The sequence below is a fragment of the Cryptomeria japonica genome, chromosome 6 (genome assembly GCF_030272615.1).
Source record: "Cryptomeria japonica chromosome 6, Sugi_1.0, whole genome shotgun sequence".
Taxonomy (NCBI): Eukaryota; Viridiplantae; Streptophyta; class Pinopsida; order Cupressales; family Cupressaceae; genus Cryptomeria; species Cryptomeria japonica.
Window position 1 is genome coordinate 118,189,851 of NC_081410.1, and position 13,555 is coordinate 118,203,405.

The 13,555-nt window shown below is 36.9% G+C and overlaps 1 protein-coding gene across 5 annotated transcripts in view; it reads right to left on the reverse strand.

Moving 5' to 3' along the window:
* LOC131074823 (phosphoglycerate mutase-like protein 1) overlaps positions 1 to 13,555 on the reverse strand; it is a 126,246-nt gene that overhangs the window by 84,164 nt on the left and 28,527 nt on the right. For all 5 annotated transcript variants that reach the window (XR_009113126.2, XM_058011530.2, XM_058011531.2 and 2 more), the window contains exon 2: positions 10,870 to 10,931. Coding sequence is in view for 4 of the 5 variants with exons in the window: in XM_058011530.2 (XP_057867513.1) it covers positions 10,870 to 10,931 (62 nt within the window). In the remaining variant the exon portion in view is untranslated. The remainder of the gene's footprint in view (positions 1 to 10,869; positions 10,932 to 13,555) is intronic.

Below are 13,555 nucleotides of genomic sequence, written 5' to 3' on the forward strand. Positions count from 1 at the left end.
CACTTACCCACCATTGGCTCGGGGGTGGAAGAAAATGTGGATGCCTAAACCACATTTTTTCAAGTTTGAAGGAGGGGCGATGCACATAAGGTTTCTGGCAATTCATAACTTGTAATGAAATAGCATAGTGGTCCTTATTTGGCTCGGCCTCCATTGAATTCATGATAGATAAAGGTTGTGAATTTTGGCAACCAATTAATGGAGAAAATCTTTGGTACATTAGTCCTTCATCTTTAGTCGATCTGGTGTATTCATCATTTTGATGGTCTGTTAGGGTTAACTTACCAAACAGATTATCATTATATGTATATCTTTGCAGCCCTCTTTATCCGACTTTAAAATTAGCAATTCTTTGTCCATATGTGGTATTTGTTCTGCATTTACAACTAGATTATCCTCCTTTAAAATCTGTTCTGCTATTTCATCAAACAGTTGAGATACAATTGAATCCAATAATTCCTCAACCATCTTTCCTAGGTTGGGTGTAAACCTAAATTGTCCTTGTGAGTAATTAGATGATAAGTTGATGATTCCCTTCTGAGGGGGCATCAAGATATTCATGGCATTTTTATCAAACATTAACTTCAGCATAAGATCATCAAGAGGAAAAGCAATTTGCCTAGCTATGCCTGGGTACTCAGGATACAATAGAGATCTCACAACTGCTTTCACCTTGCCCTGACTATTCCACATTGAACTGAGAAGATGACAGTTTAAAGGTGCACTTTGAGAATTAGTAACAATGTGTAGATCACCTTGGGATATTAGGCAATGGCTTGATATTTCGTTCCTTTTTTTTCCAATAATGAGTATTGGTTTCCGTGTAGGGCAGATTCCTTTAAAGAGAAGGCATCAGATTTGTTATTTTTCCAACAAAGCATTTGTGAACCCCTGTTTTCCTGGCTTTGCATATCTGATATAACTTTTTTCATTTGATTATTCCACACTTATCTGACAAAAATGTCAATTCGAGGGTTAGCCAGTGTGCGCAGACCTTCTTTGAGTAGTAGATGGCAGATTGGTATTCCCTTATTTCTCCTTACTAATGATGCCCAGTGCGTTTTCTGGAGACCATTTTCCTGTAACAATTCTTGGGAATCATTTTCTTGTACCACGGGGACATGAGAATCCTTGTTACTAGTGCATGTCATTTGCGGATCTTTGTTTTCCTAGCTTGGAGTGTCTAGTTTGGCTATTTTCTGATTGACTTCACATGTATGACCATACATCGAGCACATTAGAGGGTCTGAAGAATGATCGTTACAGACTATAACTGTCTCACATTGGCCTTCTTGACACTGAGAATTAAAATGGCCCAAGGAATCTGAAAGGCAGTCCACTTCTACTGGTTTTTGAATAGAAATCTCTTGCTTCCATGTGCCAGATTTGGAAGTAACAGATAGAGTGGTAGGAAATGACTTTTCTACTTCTAGCAACAAGCATACTCTAACTGTGAGATGAGTTAGCTCATAAGGAATAAGGTCGTGTTGGATGAAGATTCCTAATTTATTTGCCAGGATTTCAATGAGATCCAAATCCCTTAACTCCAAAGGTAATGCAGGGAAGGAGATCCAAAATGGGGCAAATTTATAGATAGTTTCATCCGCCTTGAAATTTGGGATCCAAGGAATAGTGAAAAGACCATATCCTCTGCAGAGCCACCCCTTAAATCTATGAGCGAGATTTCTCTCTTCTTCTGAATGAAAAATAGCAATTAAAAACCCTACCCCATTATCTATGTAAAAAATATTTTTAAGCCCTTTCCATTTTTTTGTTGCCCATGTTTGTAAAGTTGAAAAGGAGGGTATAAATTTCCAAAACTTACCAATTAGTGCTCTCCCCCGAAGATGTGATACTTGTGGCATAATCAAGTGGTCTGGGAGTGTAACCCTTGGCACGACATCATCTCGGTTTGCGTTGCTCTTCACAAGCTTGTTTTGCTCTTTCTTCCTCCAAACCCTAAGCTCTACTCTCCTTGTATTGTGAGCTTTTGGAATAACGGCCACTCTATTTTCTTGTTGAACTTTTAAGTTGTTCGGGCCTGGTAGGAATCTCGGATTCTTTATCGTAACAGTATTTGGCTAGGATACATACGATGGCAGCCATCTGCCGCTGTCTTCTTCGATGGGTCCTGTATATTTTAAATCAGCCTCTGAATCTGTTAGCAGTTTTTTCAAGAACCCTGTATCATTTTCTAGTTCACATTCATATTGTGGCAGGGATTCATCACAAATGTCAAAAATTTCCTTTTTCTCTTTTCTTAGTCGTTTGTGTTGATGCCAGTGGGTCTGTAACGTTTTTGTCGGTATCATGCCTTTTCTCTGCACTTTTCTATCTGCATACAGGCCCCTATGGTACGATCTCCCAGTCTAGGACCCTTGACTGCTCTGTTCTCTGTATCTGCTGTGGGAAAAATTTTGAAAAAAATTTCCCGCCCAAGGCCATCTGCTATAAGCAGTGTCTCATTATTAGAATTATTAACACTCTAAATCCTTTTTCAAAGATTATTTTAAGTTGCTTACCATAACGTAATTAATTTTTTTTAACTTTTTACCAAGTGTCAGAATGAAATTCAAAAACTTTGCACTTTTTTATCAACAAGATCCCGATGTGGGAAAGGTGAGCATATAGCAATTGGGACACCAATTTATTAGTGGCAAGATGCACAATTCTACAATGTAAGCAATATACAAATTTAAATAGTTAACCATGACTTGGCGGCATTGCCATCCAAACTTATGATTCAAAGCTAATATTGTGATAAACTGTATAAATGTTTACACTATAAATGATAAAGAAATAAATACTCTTCTATTTTCAATTCGAGGAATTATAACAAACAGTTTCCCAACAATCTGCAGAAACACAAATTGTCAAATAGATGGAAAACAAATTGTATAACAGATAAAATGTAAAATACCCAAAATAGTATCTCATAGATTCGGGAGTACAAATGAAGGATGAACAAGTGTTGCAAAGTGAACCAAAACCTAGTGAATAGTTGAAGAAAACAACCAAATAATTGGTGTAGCAATCAACCACTTAACTGTTGTGATAAATAGCCATGAACAACTCAAAACCCCAAATAATGGGAGGTGTCTTACAAAGTCTATAGCCATAAATGGCCAATAATATTGATACTGGAAGAAAGACAGCCTAATAGAAATCTGTTACAGCAGCTATGACTGCTGCATTTGTTGCACAAATGGCCCACTAGGCCACTACAATCTCCATAAACTCCCAAACGCCCTTACCTTAAATATGTGCTCAATGGAAACTATCTAGTATGGTTGAACTGGACTGATACAATTGATATTACAGAAGTGCAGACAGCGATAAACGCAACAAATGCTGATACAAATCTACCAATGTGGTGTAGCCAACTTAGTGTAGAAGTAACTTACCAAAAGTACACATGATTAGTAATATGTGTACAAATGCATAAAGTATTTTACTACAATATTTAGCTCAAATGTGACCTCTGTGTGAAACCATCAAGTGGATTGCAGGGTTTTTGTTCTCAAAAGCAAAGATAAACTCTGTTTAATCTTAAAAAGAAGTTTTTGTTTTGCAAAACGGTAGCTTATTCTTTACCAAACCGCTCTTTTATATCATTTTGAGGGAATTTAATATTCTTTTCTGTTTTTACCTTTTCCCTCCAAAAATTAATTAGTGTTTTTAAAATCTTGTAGATGCTATCATTTAATAAGATGAACCTAAGTCACCTTTACAAAATTACTTTTTTGGATGACTTGAATGAGATTAGTAAATAAATCTTCCCTTTGCAACATCCCAATAGCCTATGAGAAAATAAAAAATAGGCTAAGGGTCTTCTGTCATCCTATGTCTAGAAAGGAGACATGACCTTCGTAAATGTTTTGTCTCTAGATATCCTTTTCTTTTTCAAACTAGATCATGCTATTTAATCGGAAGATGCTCAAGAACATGCAATCAAGTTAGAGGATGATATGATCACTTAAAGAAAGATCTAGACAGATTCAATCAGGCCACTAGTACAAAGATAAACTGATCCTTTATTGCAAAGAATGATGAATGATGTAGCATATATGAAGAAATAGCTTCCCTTGAGTGTTCCATTGTAATGTCCCCTTCTCTGCAGTGATTAGTTCAATTGGTCGTTAGCCTATTTCAGAGGCCCGTAGGCTAGTCGAGAGCAGAAATTAGGGTTTCCTATTTTCTAAGAGGATTCTTTGGTGTTTTCAGGGGGTGTATGTGGGAGTTTGACAGTTTGGATTCTGGATTCCTTCTAGGTTTTCATAGAGCTTCAAGATGTTTCGACATGCATCTGCATCGGGTGACTTTTTTCGGACTTCCTCGGCTGCTCAAAATGTGGTTAAAATCACTTTGGAAACACTTACTATTTTTAGCAGTATGCTATTTTTAGTAAGTACTATTTTTAACAGTTCTATTTTTAGCAGGATGTCAGCAGGCCTGTTCAGATGGCTATTTCCAGTAGGTTAGTTTGAGCAATTGGTCTTCCAAACATTTTTTGGTACTATTCATGGCAAGGGTTCTTCAACTCAGTTCGATGACTATTTCTAGCAGGGCAATTCTCTCAACTTGTTTCCCCATATCCTTGGAGCTTGTTTTGGCAGATTCAGTATTGGATGAAAAATGGTGTTTTCAGTTAAATTATAACTTAAGGCAAAGGTTGGACGATTTATTTTAAAGGGATTGCTTAAGTTATATTGATATCTAAGTCATTTCCTTAATTATATATTGGGCGATTTATTGTTGAGGAAAAATATAAAGTGAAATATTAATAAGGCAAGATGGATGCCTTATGTAGAAATAAGTTGATTTTATAATATATTTCACTTATCAACCTTGGATGCCACATTATGATTTTATTGTCATTTTTATAAAGTATATTTGCTCCTATGACAAGGTTGATTTGGAGAAAGGAGAAATGAAATGTAATTTCAAAATAATGTGAAGTGAATGTGCATTTGGGTTTGGCGTTCATTTGGAGGGAATGTGAATTTGAATTTGGAGACACAAAGTCTATAAATAAAAGTGTTGGACTCTTGTTTTTGGTATCCAAAAATTTTTATAATGAAATGCTGCCGAAATGCAAAGGGAAAGCTTCAGCGAACGCTTACCTCCTAGCCATAGCTTGATTTCTTGCTTGCAATACAGCAACTAGTCGAGCCAGAGACTGCGCTTCATTCAGGGGAGTGGATTGAAGATAATGTTGCAGATTTATATATTAGATTTCTGATTTTGGGAAGTGTTGTAGTGTGTTCTCGTTGCTAGTCGCGGAGTGTGCTGAAGTGGATTTTGGATCGCAGGTTTCAGTGTGTCATTCTCCTCATTCTGGGTATTTCATCTATCTTTCTTTATGGTTTAGGCGATTCATTTTGCAAGTTTATAGAGCTTAAAATGGTGTTTTGGATTTTATTTTTGCAAAATATACCTTAGTTGGTCGTACCATATGGCTGAGCGCTTTGGAATGCATGCATAAATTATTGGGGTTCGTTTGTCATGTTTTGTTGTACTAGGAATGATCGCCTACCTCCTAGTGATCATTTTCTTTCAGTTTCGTGTCATTTGGTTAAGAATTGGGTGAGTTGTGAGAGTTTTAGTGGGATTTGGCGTTGCTGGTCTGTGTGTTTTCAGCATGCTGGGAGTATATCAGAATTAGAATTTTTGGTGTTTGGAGTTGGTTTTGGGGTGTGTGAGTTCATTGGTGTGAAGAGAAAGGACTTGGTTTCATTTGCAGTTGTTGGTCATGTTATTGCACTTGGTTCATCACTCTTATATGCTATGATTCATATTGCAATGTTGGTAGTAGTACTAACAGCAGTTTCTATTGTTCTTTCTTGTCCCACTGCATAAGTGGAAGAGGCTGACCTTGCCACCTATCTTTGGAATAGTGATTTCCCTTAAATTGTAATCCATATTGTGCATTGTAAAGCTAGTTAGTAGTACTAACAGCTATCTAATTAGATTATTGCTCTTAGTCCCACTGCATAAGTGGAAGAGGCTGGCTTTGCCGCCTATTTTGAATATTGTAATACTGTCCTCCCGCTGCATAAGCGGTAGAGTTGATTGTAATTTCATCTCTAGTCCTCCCGCTAAACAAGCGGTTCACTGATTGCATTCTTCAGTTCTTTAGCTTGTCCTTGGTTGATTTACCGCCAAGTGATTGAATTGTTTTCATTATCCCACTGTATAAGCGGAAGGGGTTGGCTTGCTGCCCAAAGATTGTAATCATTTTCAGTTATTGGCATCTAACGATCCCCTCGACACTGTATGCTCTCACCCTCCCAGATTGGGCTCTCGATGATCAAAAAGTGGAGGGTTATTTTCAGCAGCATTTGGTTTTCATTTCCTAACCATAACAAGTATTGTGTTGAATGTAATTGTGGAAAAAATTAAAAAAAATTAAGGGGAATATTACATCCACATCTTCAGCAATATCCATTTCCTTCGAGCATAAATAGTTATTTCATCAATTATAACAACAATAGGCTTCATTTGCCTAATCTAACAAGGATAATAGCAAATGTATCTTCTTCATCTCACACGTGCTATATGTTCCATGAGACAAATAAACATGATGGAAGATGTAAGATGTCTTGAAATGCAAAAGCTCAAACAACTATCAACAACTTCAAATGTAAATCTGGGGTCTTCGGATCATCCTCAAAGTCTATTAGATGAACCCATGGCGGCTTTATGATGAGATATGCCCAATATATATTTGATTTTGATAAGGAATCATTTTCATAATCATACATTGAATAATAACATGTGTTCATATAATCAAGAATTACAAATACAATCATAGTACCAACTAAAAAGTATATAATATGTCTATTTTGCACAGATTCTTTGAGGCTGACGAGGGATTGCTGATTGAAAATGAACCTAATATTACAAAAGTATGCCATATATTCTTGGAGGAGAATGAAGTCAAGTAAGGATTTCAGGAGTGAAGTTGTTTTCCAATTCTTCTCAAGTAAGATGACACTAGAGAAGACAATGAATCAAATGGCTTCTTTTCTTCATTCAAAGAGTTGTTTGAAGAGCCTGTATAAAATCAGATTAAAGGTCATATCATTCCAGTTGTTAAGGCAATGTTTAATAAAGAGATGGAGATAGAAAATTTGATGATAGGAAAGGTCGATATTTCCGTTCATGACTTCAATGAAAGATTTGTCATGTCCCCTCTTTAGCTCTGTCTAGCAGAGACATGTGAGTCAGCTTATTATGGGGTCTTGTAGGCTGACAATGATGGATAGAGACTCAGTGTGGTTATACAGTGTTTGGGACTTGGTGTTCTGGCAATAGTTGATCAGTTTGGAGCAGTTCCTTATTTTTAGGAGGCAGTTCCTACGTTTATGGAGGATATCCCTACTATTTAGGAGGTTATGACCATACCCAGGGTTGGGTCTCCTTGAGATTATTCCTTGGGTTCAGTTTCAGAGGATTTGGGTTTATTTCCTAGTTTCTAGGAGCATCCCTATATTTTAGAGATGAGATTGCCAGTGGATCCTTGATTTCCGACTTCAATCACAGACAGGTGGCAGGTTGACTTTCTGGTTTGTGGTGTCATTTGAGCATTTTGCAACTATTTGGGTTATATTTTTCATATTTCCTAAGTTAGCGTTTATTATTTAAATAAGGCTATGTTTATAGCCATTTTGGAGTAATAAGGGGTTTTTGGCCTCATCTGGATGCATATCCCTTGGTGTAATAGCTCGTTGGAAAGGTCTTGGACTTTTCTAAATATTTCTCTCTTGACTCAGATCCTTTCGGTGAACAAATTTCTTTATATTTGAAAAAAGGTCGTTTTCTATGCACTTGGCAACTTAAAATGAGAAATATAACATTTTAACCCTAAACGCTACATTGAGTCACTTTTAGGGTTCGAGCTAAGTGGGAAGGTGTTATAAGGAAGTTGAGACCGAATTCTTGGTTATCTTCTACACATTTTACATCTTGGATTTGAGATTTTGGCTCTGGAAGAGCTTTTCAGCAACACCAACCCCAATGCCTTGCCTCTTTGGGACGTAGCCCCCAATACAGTGGTTTGGATTTGCTTGCAGTTATTAGCATCTTGGAGATTGTACGGCACACTTTCTGGAGGTTTCAGTGATTCTGACAAAGTTCAGCGTGGGGTTTGGGGGTTTCTATCCAATTGGGTGTACTTGGCAGCCGTACGGCTGTACCTGGCAGCCACTTCCCTTCCCACGTGCAGCACTTGGAGGGCTGGAATCTTGCCGCAGCTTCATTCCTGGTTATATTGCTCTTTCAGCATCCAGGTTGGGTTCATTCCTGATTGTAATCTTCATGAAATTATTGGAAATCTTCATCTGGTCAAATATTTGATTTTATATTCAGAAATCTGCCTTGAATCGAATTTGTTTTGGCTGTATATGAACTTCATTTTCAGTACTCTGTTCATGTACTTGTACTTCATTTATTACTTGTTGAAAAATCATCAAAACACAAAAAGAATCCAACCCTTCTGCAACTTCTGTCTATTTCTAAAAGAAAATATTAACAAACGGGACAAATCAATTTAAAATAATAAAAATTACAGCAGATCAGCAAAAGAGATCCATCAGGGATCTTTCAGGATCACAATTAGATGAAGAATAATTTATTGCTCTTAAAAATAGTTCATTTCTAGAGGCACACACGATATCAAAGATATATGTGGAGAATTCATCACCACTCCTTGGCAGTTTTCTACAATACCTTGAGAGTAGGTCTTCAATGGAGGACACAATTAATTTCCTTTTGAGGTTTGACCCATCGTCATCATCATCCCCCATACACATCAAAGAAGAAGCTAATATCAAACTTTTGACAATTTGCAATGAGACTATGCTAGAAAGAGTTAATACCTATGTTCCACAACATTTTGGGGATGAGGACAACAAAACAGCAAGTGTAAAATCCCACTATAAACCCTCCATAATTTTTTCACCTTATTTTGCACTCTTCCTGTCAACAATATGACAAACAGTTGCATGTATAGGGTAACTGAGGTATTGCTGTTGTGGTTTTCTGATTTTGCAGCCATCTTTTGAACTCACATAATACTTATGACAGTTTTTGATATTCATTCATAAATAACAATAGTTGAGCACCGTGAACATTCTTATAAGAGAGTTGGCAAGAATGTGGATATAAAGTTCTCTGTTTGCAGATTTGAACGATGTTGCTTTTCAAGAGTTTATGATGCAATGACCTTATGCCAATATTGGATACCAATTAGCATACATTCACTACACATGGAATGATAACTGATACAGTAAGGATTTCATTCATATATCTTCTGTAGATGAACATTTTTAAGAACAGAAAATGACTGATTACAATGATATTTTCTAAGTAAACAGCATATAGAAATGTGCATTTAAATGAGTTCTGATGTCTCACATTGCACATGTAAAGTGCTGCACTAACCAATGAACAGCAGGAATCAACTCAGAAGTTAAAGACAAGGAAGTGTAGGCCTGCTTTAGGAATAAAACAGACTCTAATCCTCACATCCAGGTGCCTGGAAGGCCAGAAAACCTCCCACGCTCACATAAACCTTTCTTATTGGCTCAAAAATCTCAGACCAAGGAACTCTGTACTCAGCGACAGCAACAAATGTCTTTCATGAGTGACAACAACATCCAGCAACCAATATAAATGCCTTAAAAGGATTGATCAACACCCACAAACTGCCGTCACATTCACATGCTTAGACAAGGGAACTAGATTTCTACTTCGAACACCCCCAAAATCAACTTATTTCTTAATCACCCAGCAATACATGAGTCACACCAGCAGACAAGGGAAATAACTCCATAAATCACCTACCACTATGCAGAAATCAGAGCTCAACTGGAAACTCTTCCCATGGCATCCCAATCTATTCTTTGTAGATTCTTATTGCAAACACAAGCTCAATGATTTTATCTTACAACCCCTCAAACCTTCGAAGTCAGATTAGCAGCTTAGACACACCTTTTGCATCTCAATTTTGGCTACTCTAAGTTTTATTAAAAAAATTTGGAGGTGGACAAGCTCTAGAACTTTGGTGTGCAAAAACAAGAATGTCAATTTCAAAGTATTTTTTCAAAAAATTGAGAGCCTGTGTCTAAGAGTTTTCTTCAAGGGACTAGATTCTCAATAGAACCCTCCCATCAACTGAAATATTTGTCCTTGGGGAGAATTTTGAGTAAGTGTTTCTAAATTCACAAGATGGGTAGGCTCGTATCCAAGATATGGAAAAACTGATCAACCTCGAATTCAGCTCATTTTGTCCTTTGAAAAAGCATGGTGATCTAGTGCCCTATTGTCAAATTCTTATAAACTTTATATTGATAACCTATCGGTTATCCTCCACAATGGCAGTTTAGAAATCTCCAGCTTTTTCACTTCACCAGACATTTCTAAAAGTGAATTCTATCCAACTACTAATCACTCCTCCTTGGAGTTCAAAGTTAAGGTAAAATCGAAGGAGATGGACGCATCTGTTTCAGGTCCATATTCTACCTGTGTTAACATTTTGAGTGGCAGTTTTGCATGCAAGCATTAGTATTTTAACTTTCTGTGGACGTAGTTTTCTGAGGTTTTGGTCCAGCACTTGTTAATTTCAGTTTTTTGGCTTCTCCCAGCTTCTATGCCTTAATGTATTCACTTTTCTTTCTAGAGAATGAACCCCTCTAAAACCCACAATTAATCTATCAAAATTATAATGTACACCTCTCAAAATGGGTTTGTACATGGACTGGTACACTTGCTTCTGAATCCAAATCTTTTATTTATTTATCATCCTTTAAGATCTAATCTATTGAAGAAAAATAAATAAAATGCCATAGTTGGGAGCAGTATACATACCAGGTGCAAAATTTTGCATCTATGCAAAGGATATAGACTTGAACTTATGCGTTCATCAATATCTGTTCAAAGTAACGAAAATAATTTAATAAAATTCTCAAAGAGAAGTGGTGGAAACACAATTTAATTTTCGTGAATCAATCCATTTTTGATAGTTTAAAACAGGTGGTGAGTTTCCTTCAAGTCTCTTATTTAGAATTTTCATACTGCATCATCAATATTTCATCGTCCTTATCTTGTACTTGTAAACTTCAACATAAGCTTATAAATTCATTACCTTGATAACAAGCAAAAACTAATCAATGTTCAACTTGCCTCTCAAAAAATCCATGTCCATAAGCGTGAACTACAGTCTGAAGGACACACTGAACATTATACTACTCAAAGTTTAAGATATTAAATCACTGTCACTCGTATAACAATTATATACATACACTCCTAAGCCCACTTTATTTTTAACGGTTGGGAAATCATCAAATAATTATAAAATCATAAGTGAATGCCTAAAAGTTTCACTTAGGAGGCAATGCAACATTTTTCACTAAACGCGCTATATCAATGTTGGAAGACTCAAACATGTTAGGTTTCCAAATACAAAACTAAAATGATTGAGCATAAATTTACCAAACTTAATGCCATGGTGTAGGGCATGAAGCTTCCTGAGCAACTAAAGCATAGTAAATTTATGGCATGGAGAGAAGCAAGATTTGAGAGAGATTTATAGACTACCAACCACATTTTTACTAGATCTATCCTTATGGAGGCTGGTCGGAAGTCTTCTAAAGTTTGTCGCTACTTTGTATGAATTACAAAGGCCTTTGACTCTGTAACCAAATATTTGTTGCTATAAAGGTTTCACACTACTAGCACTTTAAAGTGATTTATTGTTGTCATGATGAAGCCATATCAAGTAGCTATTAGCTAGCTTCCAACTACACAAACTTTGTAATTTTGTTAAGAGTACTGATGGAGTCAAACAAAGTTCCCTCTCTCATGAATTCTATTTGGGATCTAAATAGACAAACATGATGAATTATAAAAATCACCATTGTTTAAAAACTCAGACTCAGTGCAAACTCAACAACCCAAAATAGAATAAAAAAAACATAATGACACAAAAAATAGACAAACTTGTTGAGTTATACAAATCATATAATTTGAAAACTCAAACTTGGTCCAGACTAGCCACCTAGAATAAAATTACACAAGAAAATAGAAACTAATGCATTTAGAGAACACATAAGTCTATTCTAATCATCATTTTGCCATAATTCAAATGTCGCATATGTCACATGACCCTCAAATCAATAAACGATAGAGTTTCACAAAGTCTCAAAATAGAGGGATCAAGGGCTTCCATGTGGGGACAACATGGGGATAGTGGCAAGTGGGGGTTACGAGGTAAAATCCAAACAGGTTTGAGGGGTAGCCCCCCTCATGAGGGTCTAGGGCAGCACCGATATTCCTTGTCAAGGTACAAGCCAAGGTCAAGAAGCAAAAACCCCACAACCTGTTGATGCCCAACTTTGCAGTGCCTAGATTTGCTTGTTAGGCCCCTTTGTGCATTTGGCCTCATTATGCCCACCATATATAACTAACCTAAGAAAATTCTGAATGGGTCTCCCTTGGTCGAATTTGTATATGACTCTTCATCATCATCCATGTCCTTATCAGTTGTTGAAAGTTGCCAAACACCCCCAAAAAGTTCTATGTATAGGAGTTTTCTAGTTGTTTTCTACTAGTTTCACAATGTTGCAAACTTTCCTAGGACTAAAACATTTTCTCCATGTCCAATGTCTTATTCAGACCTCCATCCCCACATGGAATCCCTTTCATTCTCCTCTATTCCCTCCTTTTGCAAAACCCTAATGATGGTCCAAACCTCCTTTCCTAGTCCCTACATCCGGGCCTCAAATCCTCTCCCACAATCTTCTTTATACCCTTCTTTGCAGACTTTTGAAGTGGATTTCGATACCCTTCTGCACTTCATCCACTTCCCCCATCCTATTCAACAAGATTTTCCCGCCCCCCAATTTCATCTCCTTTGCAAGATTTTGGATTGGAACTAGACTTCTTCCTTTTCCCTTCTATTTCCTCCAATACCCATGTCCTTTTCAGCAAGATTTCTCTACAACCTTCCATCTCCTCCTTTTGCTAACTTTTTAAGTCCATTAAAATACTTCACTTCTCCCTTGCCCTCCTTTCTTAATTCCCAACTTTAAACATCTAAACATCTAGTTCCCTTATCAATTCTTGCATTTCCTTCCATTCCCATTCACAATATTCCTTTGCACATCCACACATGTGGACCTCCATCCCAAATGTCCACTTCCCTCATGCAATTTCGCATACTTCTCTTACAACTTCTCCATTTTGCTCTCATTTCTCTTTTCACCCCTTTTACAAAGTTTCCTTGGACTTCAAGGCCTCCATTCCCCCATCCAACTCTAACCTTCAATCTTGACCCGCTTGTTCTATTTCACATCCTATTACACTTCAAACCTCTACATTTCTTCCTATTCACTTCCTCCACTTGCCGGATCCTCCCAAGACATAATTAATGCTAGATTTGATCCCTACAACTACCCAAAAATCATTTTTTATCTTAAAGGCACATATTCACATGTGATTTCAACTATGGAGGATGAGGCCAACCATGCTGCCATTAATGCAATTATTGAGCTCC